We start from the raw sequence: 16,969 nt of genomic DNA, 5'->3' as shown, positions 1-16,969 counted from the left end.
GCATATGATGGCGATAACCCTCAGATCAGCAGTGGTTGATTTTTTAGAAATTTGTGTCTTTATTCAAAAAGGGAACATTCAACTTTATTAATGACAACTTCTTGTTTATTACATACAGCGACGTTTTGATGTTGTTTATTACCTATGAGTAAAAAAATATGAGGGTTCATATTTACGATACCCTCAGGCGAAATATGACTTTGTCATGGAAATGTGACTTCACGAACAATGCTATGATGCCATGTTTCTCCTGATGTTGCAGTCTCCATGCGGCAACAGCCTATGTTTGAAAGTTTATTTGGGTATGTTTTCCTCAATTTGACGTCTTTAGTAATAAACAGAATATCATATTCAGGCCCATATCATACTATGTTTATGATACTCCTGCCTAAATGTCGGTGTATCCCTCTTTATCAGGAAATGCCAGCATTTAGGCACTTGTGTCACAACTCATACAATATCCTCTATACATTAATCATCTCTTCTCAGACATTGCTGCAAGTCAAAAATGATATTTTGCCATTAAATGTAAGAGTTTTGTTTAACTACAGAGTGGACATGTAACCAAAAGATTTGTGATGACTTTCTCCTTTGTCGTTTCTCAAGTTATTTCCAGTTCCATTCATTAAGCATTTCTTACACTGTCGTACTGTCAGACTACTAACTGGCACTGGTGTTTAGTGTCACGTCTTACTTATTAAAAACATTACTATAAATGATGTAACTTAATATGTGTGTGGTAGCACAATGGCTGATATAGTTTCATACATTCCGATCCAGGAACCTTGAATTAATGATGTGATGGATTCTTCTTGTTTAAAAGTCAGAATTCTGTAGTAAGCATTATCAGATGTTTCTTACCAGTAACAGCTCAGTATTAATTGATTCTATCACGTTCAAAATGCTTCAGTGTGTATTAAACAGATAAACTGTTTTTTCAATGAATGTTTCCTGTGCTTTGTAAATTGAAGTCATGTAATTCATGTTTTTGAACCAGTTTTACAAAGATTATATCACATGATATTTGGTAATTCATATATTATTTTATTATCGGCATGTTCAGTTTCATCAAAGTCACTCTATCTTCAGATTCTAAATGCTTACATTAATTTTTCCAGTAAACTGTAATGTTCTTTCTGCAACTTTGGGATAATAATCAAATTTCAATAAATGCTTTAATTTGAGCAGCATATTGTAGAGGAAAATCGTTCTATACTAGAGCATCAATATTGGCAGGCAATTGGATAAAAACTTAGATGTTTTGAATTGTAAGATACGGTGTTGTGGATTAGACAGATTCTCCTGTGCTAAAGACTTTGTTTCATTTCTCCTAATGGTTTAAATACATGAAGTTATTGAACATTATTGAACATACCTTGTAAAATGACTGCAATATTGAAAAAAATCCCCACTCCCTATTGTTGATTTAATACCTTTATGGTTATATTCCAGTTGAATGTTTCAAGATTAAGTTGTAAATCTCTTTGGAAAGCATACTTTGGAATTAAGAACTGTCAGGGTTATGTCTCTGGGTATAGATACAGACTTAAAACAAATAGCTTCTGGATGTGCGTCAGGGTCACGGCATTTGTAAAAGCTGTAAAGATCATGGAACACAGTCCACGATGCATGACTTTTTACATATACAAATGAATTGTTGAATTGTGTAAGCCATAAAATATGTTCTTAATTCTACAACAAGATTTGTATCTTAAAAGCATTTCAACTGTTACAGGGCCATTAATATCACCATTAACAACTCAGTTTGGTACTCACACTGAGCGCACAATGTGCCTACTGATATAACAGATCTGATATCAGTGGTATTTCATCAGTTTTTTAACATGTTTGTAAATCCATTAAAGCTAACCATGTGATGAGTCCATGCGCCTTTCTACCTGCGGTTTCTCTCTGCCACCCCAAAGTTTGCCCCGCCCCCTAACCATACTCAGCTGGGGAAGATAATGTCTGCCAGCCGTTTCTCCGCCAGGTTCCATGGAGCCCAACAGGTGGTAGTGGTTTTCGGCACCTCTCCTGATGCCTTGTGGGAATGCCCCACACGCCAGTAATATTCACGGGTTTTACCAGACGAGTTGACAACCTCAAAGAGAGCAGACATATATAGTTGAGGTCTGTACCAGCTTTCTGAATATTGGCGCCTCTGCTGGTGTGATAAGATTGTGTGATAAGCGCATGTTCGCTACGGGATCTTCCTGTGGAAACACTTGTGTTGTCTTGGAACACTTTCTGAATCTTAAAGAAACTTTTATTCTTTGAGTAAAGTTTGTCATTTTTCCGCTTTGTGTTGGATGGCTTTGGATTTTACCAATCCTGGACATTTTTGAAAATCAGCATCTTGGAACTTGGGACTTGAGTCTTTTGTAAGACTGTTGTGTGGATGTTACCATTTTTGCAATTCTTGCTATTGGATATATGCGGACGTGAAGATGTTGCAGTTTGATACCCCACCAGCCCTTGTGTGTCCCAACTGGCTCATCTCAGGGAAAGGTAAGAAGGAAGTGATCAGGGCAAACTCAAATTTAAACAAAGTTGAAATCTAAACATCTTTCTTTCTCTGATTTTGGTTCTTGGATAATCTTTGAAATATATTTTTCAATAAGGTCATTTTTTATATTGGTGAATAAAAAGGTTCAGATTTATGAGCTTCTTTGAATGGTTTTTATCATGAACAGAAATACAAAATATATTATGTTTAAGGGTGTTGGCAGTAGAAAGTTTTACTTTGTGTTTTTTGTCTTTTTGAGATTTAATTTATTATTAAAATCAGGCATTATTATATTTGAATATTTTTAAATATTTGAATACATTTGTTAAGTTTATGACATTGATCATTTCAATGTGAACACTGCATGCTATGATGTGATGGGCGGAGATCATATTTTTTTAATATACAACATGTGCTGAAACCTGCCACAGCAATTATACTCAAGTATTTACATGCTTGGGTCAGTTATATCCCCCATCCCTCACTCTCTTTATGGTGCGTGCAAACCAACAACATGTCACACACCTTGACACAGTTTCACACTAGTCTTCTGTCAAAAATGGAAATTTTCCCAAAATCAGGCTCTACTGCAACCTGCTTCCTAAACCCATGCCACAAAAACAAACAAAAAATGTACAATTTGTGTAGAGATCGGCGTGTGCTGAGGCAATCTTGTTGGCCACATCTGCGATGGAGATTTCCTCCCATGTAACACATTGCCTTGGTACAAGACCCCACCTGCACTGCCACTAAGTATGAGCAAGCCGGTCTGGCCGTCAGCCTTTTGTTAAAGGGCCCGCTTCGATCCTGGATAGAGTCTTCACTGTACTGCAGTCTTGGCAACTGCGTCCTATTGTAACTGGCCTCTGATCAGAGAAATCACCCAATTAACTTGAAAAGATACTGGTAGTGATAAATGCTGTCTGTAATTCAGCCGAATCGGGGGGTGTCGACAAGAAGTGTGTTGCCGATGCTGTGTTTTCACCGATGCTGGTATGACGGGATGCTTACGAGGATGAGGGAGACACCAGAGTGAGGCTGTGTCAGTCAATCAGCTGTTGTTGGGCTGTGTCAGAGCCAGCACTTACATTGTGCTGTAGCTATCGTCGCATGTCCGTCTGTGTGTCTGTGTCACGCTTCGTTGCTCCAATCCTCCACACCTGACCAGCACTGCTTAGTGAGGAGTCCCAGCTGATGCTCGTGAGAACCTACTTGCCAGGTTGGTACAGGCAGTCTGTGATTGTTCCAGTGAGGCCTGGTAGCAAGGCTGGAATGAGGAAGTGATTGGCTGCCTCTGGGTCATTCAGTCACCGTTTGCCTTGGCAGTCACATCTTTTGTCGTCAGCACTCCCATCTTTATCACCTAGTTGAAGCTCCAGTATTTCCCAGTAACCAGGCTACAGCAGGATTGTCATCCAGCCTTCATATTCCATTGAATTTGGATCATCCTCATAGTGTTTGTAACATTTGTACAGTAGCAGACGCACAATAGCAGACGCAAATAGCAGACGCACACAAGCAGATGTATTGTACTGCTGCTGGCTGCTTGGCTCTTCCACGACACAATTGCTGGATATTTATTATACAAACAGATTAGTGAAATCAGCTATCTATTCCGGAGACAGTCGCCAGAGGATGCTATTCAGTCTGTTCCATTAATGAAAAGATTCGCTGGTGGAAGTGATGATTCTATGATTGAAATGTTGTGTGTCTGACGCAAAGCATCTGTCTCAGACTGGACTGTGTGCATCAGTGTTGGGGCACTAGAAACGTACTGGGATAGCCGTACAGGCTACTTGACTACTTGAATGATTATTTTTGGGATGCGAAAAGGTGAGACTTGTTCCTTGTAAAATAATATGTGTAAATAACTAAGCCAAAGTGATTCTGGAAACACTTTTCAGTACATAAAATTATTGTCAGTGAGGATTACACTGAGTATAAATTTCTTGTTGACAAAAATGATACATGGCTAGGGATCAGGTTAAGGGGCCCATCTGCCAAACAACATAATGATTCAGTGAACCAGTTGTCAGACTGATTTAGCAACAACATAATAGAATCCAGCTCCCTTAGACCTGTTACTTGTAATTAACATGCAGTCATGGTTTATGTTAAAAAATCAGTTTTACAGGCAGAATATTTCCTAGTAAACAAGAGCATGTGGTTTCTGGCTTCAATTTGCACAGTGTCAGAGGGATCTAGTTCACCCAGAAAGAAATAACAAATATACATTCCAGTGTCAGGAAATATTAGTTGGATAATGTGTGGGCTGGTTTCACTGCCAAACTCTACTCTTTACCCTCTACTGAATACTCACTACTTTCTATACTCTACCCACAAGTACAGCAGCGGGCATGTTCACCTACCAGGAGTGGATTGGGGAGTTGGTGGATTCTGCTTTTCGTATCCCCCATACTGTCACTGTGATTTGCCTAAAATTTAGAGAAAGGTCATTTACGGGAGCTTCATTCAGTTTGGTCAGTTTTTGTTTTGAGAATTGTAATGTTCACTGGAACTGTTTCTGGTTTGTTTGTTTTTGATCAGTAAACTATTTAGTGTAAACTGTATTTTAGTAAATAGATATTATTCTTGCAATGGATTTTGTTAAAGATCTTTCATAATATTTGCCTGTCAACATTTATTGTTCATATTATTTTCACAAACATTTTAGTGAATTGAAGTCTAAATTTGCAACAAATCTAATTTAGTTTTACACAGCTACATTGCAGATAGGTGCCAGAATCCTTTGACTGTAAAATATATATCTGATCTGTAGATATAGCTGTAGGAAAGAAACAGATATGTAGCTTCTGCCTGTCTTGCGAAAATACTAACAAATATATCATTCCAAATATGATGTCTGCTTCTACCAAACAGGGTTGTAAACATCTGATGTTTTTCCATTTTAAACTGATATGTTACAGCGGGAACCAGTATCATGGCAGTTTATGTAAAATGAAGAAAATATTTACAATTCATCTAATCAGCATGTAAGGGTTTAGAATAATATCCCCCAATCGTTGACACTATGGCTTGGCCATTAGTACTTCTGTTCCAATGTGTTCCGTGGCAAGCAAATCTGTTCAAATTAATGCCCTCATGCAAGGATTATGTCTGCTACATCAAAGCAACATTTGGGCTAATTATTGTCTCCAGAAGGTTATACTGAAAAAGGTTAAATCTACGGGATAGGGGTATATAATGGCAGCAGCATGGCCCTTATACAAGACAACTGTGCCCTAGGGCTGAGCTGGTTCCCTGGTAATTGATGTGATAATTAACAGGGAAGGAGGTGTGTCATTTATAGCAATCTGCTGCATGTTTGTTCTATTTGACAATACAAGATCTGCATCTTAATCTGGTGCTTGTTATGTCTATGGCTCAGCACTCAAATATGAGGTTTAACACTGAGTTGTGAAAAGGATGTCAGGTTTCATTACAAATGAATTTAATCTTATTGTAGGTTTTACAGATTTTGTTCTAATGTATAAGTCTGAGATGTTGCATGGCATTTTTAGTAAGAGTGGTGTGAAATGTTTGGGAATTCAGAAGGTAGAACCCAGTAACTGTAACATGTTGACAGACTGAAATACAACACAGCAGGAATGCAAGTGACATTTGTCATAAAAGTTCAAATATTGATTATTGTAGTCGACAATTTGGCCATTAACATGACTTTTATCACCGAGCCCAGTTGATATTCAGGGAATGCAACAAGGCGTAACAAGGCGTATTGTGTTCATTCAAGCACAATTACAATTGGCCCCACTTGTTTTACAAAGGGAAGTGTTTTAGGGCACTTAGCGTTATAATGAGGTATGAGCTCTATAACGAGGCTGGCTGGTGGGAGACTGGAGGCCAGCTGGCGATGGGCAGTGGTGGTCATCTGGTGGTTTAACAACAGACCCGTAACACATGTTCAGCTGTTAGTGCTGCTACATCATAACAAAGACCGGCAGCCAGTGGTAGGCATTTCAGAGACAGCTCGCCATGGGAGTGGATGAACAGACTCAGAGTAGGGACATTTTCATGTACATTTCAGCAATGGTGATGTCAATTTCAAATTTGTATCAAGTATCTTTTTATGGGTATCTGACATTCATCATTTGGGTTTATGATTTTGTTTAATTATTTTTCCAAATGATTTTGATGTACTGTCAAGAGTGGTGATGTATTTTATTGACTTGTGATTTCATCTATCCTTTCCTGGCAGTTTTCAGCTGTACATTTGTTATCTGGCGCATAGAAGTTGATTTTTCAGTTTGATGAAAATGATAGAATTTTTTATAATTTGAGGTGTTTGTTGATGAATTTCTAGCATTCAAAATTTCCAGTGTTGAAGATTTGTGCATTTGATTTTTTACATCAGTTTCAAAATTGGTCTCTTTCATCATGGCGTGTGTCAGTTTCAGATCTAAAGTGTTTTTGACACTGGATGTTGGTGTTAGGCCCGCCAATCATTCATCATTTGAAATGGAATATTTTTTAGAATTCACTGTTCTTTCATGGCAAGATTTAGGATTTACACTAACATAATTTTTGGGGGCAATATTTTGATTTTTAAAATTAATTTGATAAGATAGTCTTGATTAAATTTTTAATTACCTTTTTATCCTGTTCAGTTTGCGGTATACAATTGTTGAGAATATATTTCATCTATGGTGGAAATGTTCTTCAGCTGACAGTTGTACTTTCATCATATGGTTTTTAATTCAGGCCGTCAGTTCAAATCAGTTTAATATCACAGGAATCAGTTTCAGATTAGAAAAGAATTGTTTGTGAAAATTTTCTGTTTTCCCACGGCAGTAAAGACTAATTAATATTTTATAGTTGTAATTCATGACCTTTTGTCGTCAATGTTTTTTTTATATGTGACATTACTAGGAGTTATGTGGCTAAGATTTCCGTCTACGCATTCATCGTATCAATATTTCAGTGTGTTGCAACAGAGTCACCTCATCGCCATTAGTATTGCACTGCTAGGGGTTGATCTATGGCAGAATCCAGGTAGACCTTGCTTCATAGGGCCATTTCATGTTGATTTCATGTTGATTTCTTGGCTTTATCAAGTCTTTGTCACAGTGAGTTTTTTCTTCTACACTTGTGCAGCATACTTGCAAAGGCAAAATGGAATCTTCATCCAGATGGACCGAAGTTCCTCGTCTACCATATCATAAGACGCTTAGATTATTTTAGAAAAAGAAGAACATTTTCCTTCATATCAGCAGCTGATGTCTTAATGTTTTTGTGATGGTAATATGCTTGTTTTTTTTCTAAATATATTCATATGTGGTTTTTCGTTTCAGATTATAGAGATAGTATCATGCCTGACTCTCCGGAATCAAAAGGTGTGACACAAACAACAAGTTCACCAGCCGTCAGCTCCATGGCATCCATTCCGCCAATCACACGGCCAATATCAAGTGGTAGCACCGCATCAGGTATGCTGATAACATGTTGATATCACCCACCTGGCTGTATTGTGCCATGGCATAAATTGTTAATTACATGTTCATATCACCCAGCTGACATTATCCTGCAGTGCCACACACACATAGTATATATAACATCCCCCAGCTGATAGTGGCAGGCTTTATCACACATATTGTTGATAGCATGTTCATTTCACTTTTGTTGTATCACACATTGTTCATAGCATGTTCATTTCATGTTCATTATATCATTTTGTACCACACATTGTTCATAACATGTTCGTTTCACAGTCATTGTATCACACATTCTTCACAACATGTTTATTTCACGATCATTGAATAACACATTGTTCATGATGTGTTCATCTCATGATCATTGTATTACATACTGTTCCTACCATGTTCATTTCATGCATGTATTGTTTTGTGTTACACATTGTATATGATAAGCTGTAGTTGGCATCACTGCCTACAAGATTTTCTCTGTGGCTAAAAAGTCATGCAGCTGTTTAGACATTCCTGCAGAAGTTTATTGTCAACCCGTATTGTTTAAAGCCAAACATCAATAGTTTGTTCATGACATATGGTTGGGAGTATCATGTTCTTAGCACAGTTGTTTATGGCATGTAAGTGTGACAGCTGTCAACAGTTCCATACATCAATAGTCTGTCTCTGTGACATAGCTGACAGTATCGAGCCTTAGTTTCCTAAACAGTGCTGTGTCACTTATATACACCATACAAAATTGTCTCACAGTATTTATTTTATCATATTTAAAGTTCATATTTCTTAATGTCCATAACATCACACATGCCAATATCACACATCTACGTGGTTTGAATCATTTTCATTCCACACAGACAAATGTCATCCAGTTATTGTCCAAGTCACATGTGGTCAGTTTACAGAAAGGTCATGATATGGCACACAAACAGGTGGTTGATGTATAAAGATAGCAGAAGCTAGCCTTGTCCCAGGAAATTAGTTTGCACACCTTGACAAAGCAGGTGAGATTAAAGCCTGCTGCTAAGTAAATAACATGATATGCCTTGCGATGACGTGACACTTTCATGGCGTAGCTAAACATTTCCATATAACACAGGGTTTTATTCCCTTCAGTCCTTGAAACACACTCTGTTGTAGTGCACAGTCAGACTACAATGACTCTGTCACTAGTCATGCCTTTATTACAGTTATTATTAGCTCATTTGTCCTGAAATATATGTATTATGAATAATTCATTATGGGAAGAATTATCTGTTTTCCAAAAAAGAATTGATGTGTTCACTCATTAAGGTTTAAGAACAAAATATGATTGAATATTAAATTGTGTAATATTATTACTCTAAATTAAAAATGAAGTTAATTTGAAATTCAACTCTTTTACGGGAGCCTTATTTTTTCACATGAATATTTTAGAAGACATAATGATATAGCATCATACATTTTACAAATCTAAATGGGTTCTTGATATAAGATGTGGAGTGGATGATTATCTTAAGTTCATAATAACCGGATTCATTGCATATAAATGAAACAAATTTCTTCAAAATGGACAGATTTGTTACAGTTTATATGTGATGTATTTTGACAGATATAGACTTGTATTTTACAGGCTTGAATGGTTCTCATTCACCTCTGAGTAGCATCAACGGTCGCACACCATCGCCGCCATCGATGACCAATTCCTCCATGTGCCAGCAGCTCCCCCCTGCGTGTGGTGCCAGACAACTCAGCAAGCTGAAGCGGTTCCTCACAACGCTTCAGCAGTTTGGTTCCGATATCTCCCCAGAGATTGGTGAGAGAGTGCGCATGCTGGTCCTTGGACTTGTGGTGAGTTGGAGGCTAACTTCATTTCTAACGTTGACATGAACTTTGGCTTTTGCTTTCCAACTAGTTCTTGGCTCTTAGAACTCTGTTTCTGGGATTTTGGCAAATGATTTCCCCTGCTTCGATTTGCAAGTTATTTTGTTATCAAGATGGTCATAAGGCTGCCGTTTGAAGTTATCAGGCTAGGGTTTTGCGCACAAGATCTAAATCTGATTTTGAAAAGAAAAAAGATCTTCTGTCTTCCATTATCAGTTAGACATGTAAAATGAGGTTTCTGTTTGTATCAATGTTAGTGCATTTGTTTTTCTGATGTAGTCATCCGTACTAATTCTTTTTCAGAACTCCCATCTTTCCATTGAAGAATTCCATGCGAAATTGCAGGAAGCGACAAACTTCCCCCTCCGACCCTTTGTTATTCCATTTCTCAAGGTAAGGAATGACATGGAAGAAATAGATTTCTAACTACCAGTACACCAGTCGAGACCCTGTAATATGCTCCAGAAAGAACAGCTAATGGTAATTTAAGACCATGTTCAAACTCTGATTAGCAAGTTGTCAACAATTATAAGAGAGTTATCTTCCTTACAGGCTAACCTGCCTCTCCTACAGAGGGAGTTGCTCCACTGTGCACGGATGGCAAAGACCACACCTCAACAGTATCTCGCTCAGAATGAACACATCGTGTTTGATCCAGCTCACTCCCCACTAGAATCCACGGACTCCATCACCTCGGACATGAACGAAAATGGCAAACGCAGATCACCAGACAGGTAATTACTTCTCAATAGTTAAAGGAATTTCTCTGCTACTCTAAACCAGTAGTGCCTATTTTGGAAAGTTTTACTTTCCTTCCTTCCTGAGAGACTTAATATTTGTTTGTTCCCTATGGACCTTCATAGTGATGTGTGAATGCTTAGCAATAAGGCTACTCCACCACCCCTAACTCACTGAAGTAACTAAAGATTCTCACAGAATCTCTGAAGCATATAAAGATTATTTTTTTATTGGAAATCTTGTGTCTTACAGACCCAAAGAAAATGGTGTGGATGCATCTCATATGGACTCAATGCACCCAGCCAAGAGGCATCATCCAATGAGTCCCATGGGGGGTAGTCGGATCAGCCCCAACGGGTCCCTTAACCTCAACACAGGGGGACCAATCAGGCTGGAGGACATCAGCATATCACGAGAAATTCGCGAGCGAGAACGCATCGAGAGGGAACGCATGGACAGAGAACGCATGGAGCGAGAGAGGGAAAGAGACAGACATTACACAGGATATGGTAAGTGAAATGTAATTAAAACTAATATTTTAATATTGAATAGATTAAAATAATTCAATTCTGGAATGAAAATGAAAATAAAAATGATTATGTTTAAAAGAATATGTGTATCAGGGTACCTTTTAGCTCTATGTACATAGTTAATATTTTAGTTTTCAAATTTTATTTGACATTTTTCAGCTGGTTACCAAAGAAATGAGCCATTTGACCCATTGGAACGTCTTGATGATGACTGGAGACATGTAGAAACTGTAAGTAGAAATGTTATATTTACAATAAAATACTTATAATGTAAGTTATCACATCATGTCGAGTGTCTGATAAAACCTCATATTTCCCGAGAATATGATGTGATAACACATTATATAGCAGAATGTTTTTACTAAATCTTCAGTTGTTGGGGCAAAACGTTTCCTTGATGCCATGCTGACCTCAGTGCAACGCACATTACTAAAGGCTTGGCAATGCACACTTTAGTCACTTTTGCCACTGAGGGATAATATGACTTTTGTCGGGTGTACGTGCTATTATATAGCATGTGTACCAAATCAGAACTCAACATTCTCACATGAGCCGGGATAACAGTATTTACTGGAGATGATATTTCACATACTTACTGCTATATGTAGAAACTGTAAGTAGAGATGGCTTATTGAGATTAAATATTTATTTATATGGACTTAATACTGAAAGAGTGTAGATAACTTGCTGATGATATTTTTTTGTTCTGTACAGATGCTCAACTGTATCATCGGGATGGTGGATAAGACAAAGAGAGCACTGTCAGTTCTCCAGGAGAGGAGTTTGCGCGACCGTGAGGAACTGTCTGTGTGGATGCGGCGCCATGCAGAGGGTATGGACCAGGATGTGAAGAAACGTACAAGTGACATGATGGCATACACAATGAGACAGACGGAGGACCGGGTCACTGAGGTCAGGCGAAGGGCAGGTAGGTTACACTCCTTTCAGTACATACCCACAACTAATACTATAATACAGGGAGAATTGAAGATTCAGAAATGAAATATGGTTAGGTGGATATATTATTTGCAACAGTCTCAAAAATGAACATTTATGTTTATAATACCATGTTGTAAAGTGAGAGAGCATTTATGAAAATGCTTGATAGAGAGTTGTCTCCCCTTGACTTATTGGCTTCATACCGATGATTGCTTCAGAAGAAGCTGTGAATGAGGTCAAGAGACAAGCAATGCTGGAACTGCAAAAAGCCGTGACAACAGCTGAACAAAAGGCCACGGAGATGGTTACTATTGAACGAACGAAGATGGATCGTCAGTTGTCAGATGTTAAAAAAAAGACCCAAGAGGAGGTTGCAGCCTCAATCAACCACCAAGAGGAGAGTAGTGAGGTTAGTTGAGAGAGAATATTTCCATATATTGAAAAGAATATTTTGTGTCAACACTGTATTAATAATGTGTGTTCGTTCACCTTTATGAACATCACTACCAGTGACTGAAACATGGGGACATGGATAATTCTGATTGCATGTTTGACACTGTTTGAAGCAATAACATGAAGGGGGACACCGATGGTCTTTACACATTATACACTTGAATCATCGGCGTAATGAGAACACTTTAACACTGTACCCCTTCCTTCATTAGAACCATGTGAGGGCAGTATGTATATATGTTTATGGTGATTTTCTTTGCATTACAGAGTTGTTGGAACTGTGGTCGTAAGGCCAGCGAAACATGTAGTGGCTGCAACATTGCCCGCTACTGCGGCTCATTCTGCCAGCACAAAGACTGGGAGAGTCATCATCATGTGTGTGGAAAAGCCCAAGTGGTCAGCATCGCTGAAGCCCGTGACCAGAGGAAGGCGAGTAATCGAGAGCGGGGCGACGGCCCACCTGGCAAGATCCCCGACATGGAATCCACATCCACACCTAAGAGCCCTCAACAGCCCGAACCCAGCCCAACTGCATCTGTGACGTCTGTTGCATCAGCAGCCTCGGCAGCTAACTCTCTGTCAGGGTCAAGGTCAAGCACGCCAGCAGAAAACCGCTCATCGGACGCAACCCGATAGATTGCTCACTATTGTTGGTTGGATAAGATATTGTGTATTATCTGTCGTGTGACGACTGCCTTCAGTACCACATTATTGTTCCTGTGCGTATTGGCGATGTTGGCGTCGGTTTCACGCCAGTGTTCCCTGTGTACTGGAGACTGACGTACGTACTATCAGCTATGTATTATCGGACAGTATGACTGTGAATGCAATGTGTGTATTGTTCACGCTTCACGTGACCTGTCTGTGCACGAAGAAGGGACTTCAAAACTCACCTTACAGCCATCAGGAGAAATCCCCATTCTGTGGCCGAGGACACACTGACATTACTTCCTAGACTTCAGGGTAACATATTGATCTCAAAGTGAAACGAGACATGCGGTATCGTGCTATATCTGTCAAAGCAAAGTGTAAGAGATGGATTGGAGGGCTGTTCTCAAGTTTCTCTAGTCAGAATGGGAGAGGGAAAGGATGGTGCTGCCAATGTCTATTCGAATGTACATTTTCATGATTATGTTGATTACCATGATAAGTAATCAGTAATCACAAGTAATGACATATAATCAGTATATACATTTCCTGTTGGAAATGTGGAGATTGACTCTGAGGCATTACAGACACTGTGAGGTTGAGGCACATCCCATAATTCCCTGTCCCACCACAGATTCCTCCAGAGATTATCGTTGTGGTAACAGAATCTCGTTTTCTCTAGTCCCTGTCTCGATAACCGTCATTCCCAGACGAGTATATCGCCCAATGTGCAATCATTCAATCCCATGAGATTTAAGGCTTTAATTTTCATAACTCACAGGTGATATTGTATTATTTTTTGTGCATTCGTTAAATGGTATTTTGGGAAAAAAGACTGACCTTATCTTTTCCTGTTTTTTTACTACCCAGGAACTAACCACAGGTGTTGCAGATAGAGCATCTACTGCATCAGATAATCTGATGATTTCTAATACATCCTGGGGGATTCTCAGGATATTAGTGATCACCTGTCTGTGTTTATGTACATTGCTTTTCAACCTCAAAGATGTGTAAAATATGACATAGTAATATATATGTATATTTGGCAACGCTGTCATGTAACTATGAGTAATCTGTTATGTATGTATGGTGGACGAGTGTCTGCGTATGTCAGTTGTCTCCCTTTGTCATTCTCAGACACTGACATGTTGTTACCATGGAGACAAGTTACTTTAGAATATATTTTGCCATGGCAACAGAATTCTCACTGAAATTCTCCTGTAATTCCAGGTTTCTTTTTGTGCCAAAGTTAGTATAGATTTTAAATTCTGATAAATACCATTTTACTTTAGGTGTTTTTGGAGAAATATTGAAAAATATTCACAATTATTTCAAGTCAAACTTGAAAATTTGTGTTATAGACAAACTTATTGGTATGAAATACCCTTATTAATTATGTCATAAGTTACTGATAGTTAAAATATGAAAGTTTTGTTTAATTCTTTGCTTAGTATCCACATGCACTAAGTTGATTTAACCCTCACATTTGTTGGATTAAAGTCCTGTATTTGGTCTGTTTCAAAGTATCTGTAAACTCCAATGTTACCATTCAACCACATTCACAAATATCTGATTAGAAATGGTATCATGTTATGCATAATTTCTCATTCATTCAGAAAAATATATATTTTGATGGAGTTAAAGTGCATCTAACTTGAATTGCAAGTCCTAAAGTGTTGGTAGAATGGTAACAGATTGACTGTAGTGCTCTGTTGTTCCCTCACGGTGTCCGTCTGTCTGTGATGTGGTGTAGCAGTGACGGATGCCGTTACTGTCCCTGTTCCCAGGTGTCTGGATGTTGGTGGCATATATTGTACTCTACATGGAACTCATAATAAATACTCAATATGAAAACAATATTCAGGTTGTGTGTTTTGTGGTGAAGTCAGTCAGGATGGGACGCTGGTTTACATGCAAATGTGGCATGAAGATGACTGCAACCAAAGACATACATGCATCTATGCCGCAACAAAGATGACACTTAACACAGGCGTGGCAACCTGGTAGCCCCAGCAAGTTTGATCCATGAAAAATTTTTAGTCTAACTGTAAAGGCATCTGTTTGTCATGATAAAGACCTGGGTTTGATTCCCTACATGGGTACAATGTGTGAAGCCCATTTCCTGTGTCCCCTGCCGTGCTATGGCTGAAATCTTGTTAAAAGCAGCATAAAACAATACTCACTCACTCACAATTGAGGGTGTAAACTAGATGTCTCAGTGATTGTTGTTTAATGCTACACTCAACATTACTACAGATATATGACAGCTATCCGTAAATGATAGAACTGGAACCAGACAATCCAGTGATCAATAGCATGAGCATCTACCTACATAACTGGGATATAATTACTGTATCAACCAACAAATGTTGTGAAAAGCAAAACAGGAAAACACGGCTGTAATTACATGTGGTCCCAGGATGGCAATGGGCAACAGTCCATGGAACAAATTTATTCTTCAGGACTATTGTCATTACACTGTAGAACTAGACTGGCACAACTTGTTATGGGGTCAGTTTGTTGATGGGGATCAAGGGCAAACATGACAAACTTGAGTGGGCAACACCAGCCATATTATTGACCAGTCACTATGGTGTAAAGGGTAGTTCCATCACAGTTTATTTTGTAGACAGTGGTGAAATTACTGTACAAAAAAGACAATATTGCTAAAACAATAGCTCTTTTTCACAAAAGTGCTCTGGTCACATGTGAAGAGTATAAAACTTTTAATACTGACTGCAGAGCATGGTGGAATAAGCTGATCACCATCCCACTTCAGACAGTCATAACATGGTTTACTGATGGAATACTAAATCATATAAACATATGTCATGACAGACATCTCATTGTTTTGGCAAAATACTATACTACATGATTAAGTTACCCGAGGGTGATGTTAACCTGCCCCTAATATATACTGCTCACATTCTGCAGACCACACATGCTGTTACTTTATGGCTGACCAACCTGGTCAGCTCTGGTCTTGGTGAGTGAGTGAGGGAGGGATGGAGTGAGCAAGTGATTATGTTTTATGTTGCTTTTAGCAATATTCCAGCAATATAATGGCAGGGCTTCACACATTGTACTCATATGGGGAATAAAACCTGTGTCTTTGGCGAGATGGTTCAGTGCTTCAAACACTAGTCTACCTAACTGGACTGATTAGTGAAGAACAGTTCCAACAGGTCCATGACACGGACTCAGTAGCTGATAGTTACTGACAACACAGTGTCTTCTGTTGAACAATGGAAGTGCTACCTGTCTCTTCTTGTTTTGTTTGCATTCTTATTCTCAAGTGATCCCAAAGGGTACTGTTGGATCCATCCAATGCATGACATATAGGTGACATGTGTACACAAGCTGAATATCCAATACAACAACGTACAATCCCATTACATCCAATACAACAGTGTACAATCTCACTGCTTTGTTTGTTTATTTAATGCCTCCCTCAGCAATATTCCAGCTCTATGGCAGCAGTCTATAAATAATCAAGTCTGGACCAGACAATCCAGTGATCAACAATATGAGCATTAACTAGGTTACGGTGACATGTGGCAAGCTAGTTAGCAAGTCTGATAACCTGATCTTGTTAGTTGCCTTGACAAGCATAGACTGCCTACGATTCTAACCCATATCTTAACATGTATAGGACCAGGCACCTGCTGCTGAAAAGAGCCCAGCATGTACCACTTACACAAAACATGCAAGAAAAATTTGATACTGTATCAGCATTACTTGTGCCATAGACATGTTAGAGAACTATCACAAAGTGAATGTGGAATTTTCATTCACATCCAGCAAATCATCACTGTCATTCGATATGAGTTAGTGAATGTCAGTCAGCAATATAC

At 38.7% G+C, this 16,969-nt stretch overlaps 1 protein-coding gene across 8 annotated transcripts in view; it reads left to right on the top strand.

The window, feature by feature from the left end:
* LOC137258808 (protein CBFA2T1-like) overlaps positions 1-14,972 on the top strand; it is a 122,531-nt gene extending 107,559 nt beyond the window's left edge. The window contains exons 1-10 of one of the 8 annotated variants that reach the window (XM_067796503.1): positions 2,025-2,508; positions 7,816-7,950; positions 9,557-9,774; positions 10,111-10,200; positions 10,360-10,541; positions 10,798-11,054; positions 11,235-11,305; positions 11,790-12,003; positions 12,233-12,423; positions 12,735-14,972. In XM_067796503.1, coding sequence (XP_067652604.1) covers positions 2,448-2,508; positions 7,816-7,950; positions 9,557-9,774; positions 10,111-10,200; positions 10,360-10,541; positions 10,798-11,054; positions 11,235-11,305; positions 11,790-12,003; positions 12,233-12,423; positions 12,735-13,103 — 1,788 coding nt within the window. In that variant the 5' untranslated portion in view covers positions 2,025-2,447 and the 3' untranslated portion in view covers positions 13,104-14,972. Of the gene's footprint in view, positions 1-2,024; positions 2,509-3,248; positions 4,340-7,815; positions 7,951-9,535; positions 9,775-10,110; positions 10,201-10,359; positions 10,542-10,797; positions 11,055-11,234; positions 11,306-11,789; positions 12,004-12,232; positions 12,424-12,734 lie in introns of those variants that run through there. The other 7 variants (XM_067796502.1, XM_067796505.1, XM_067796506.1 and 4 more) reach the window with 7 other exon arrangements.
* The last annotated feature ends 1,997 nt before the right edge of the window (positions 14,973-16,969 follow it).

Source organism: Haliotis asinina, chromosome 12 (genome assembly GCF_037392515.1).
Source record: "Haliotis asinina isolate JCU_RB_2024 chromosome 12, JCU_Hal_asi_v2, whole genome shotgun sequence".
Classification (NCBI taxonomy): Eukaryota; Metazoa; Mollusca; class Gastropoda; order Lepetellida; family Haliotidae; genus Haliotis; species Haliotis asinina.
The sequence above is the reverse complement of the archived record's forward strand: the minus strand, read 5'-3'. Positions and strand labels throughout refer to the sequence as shown.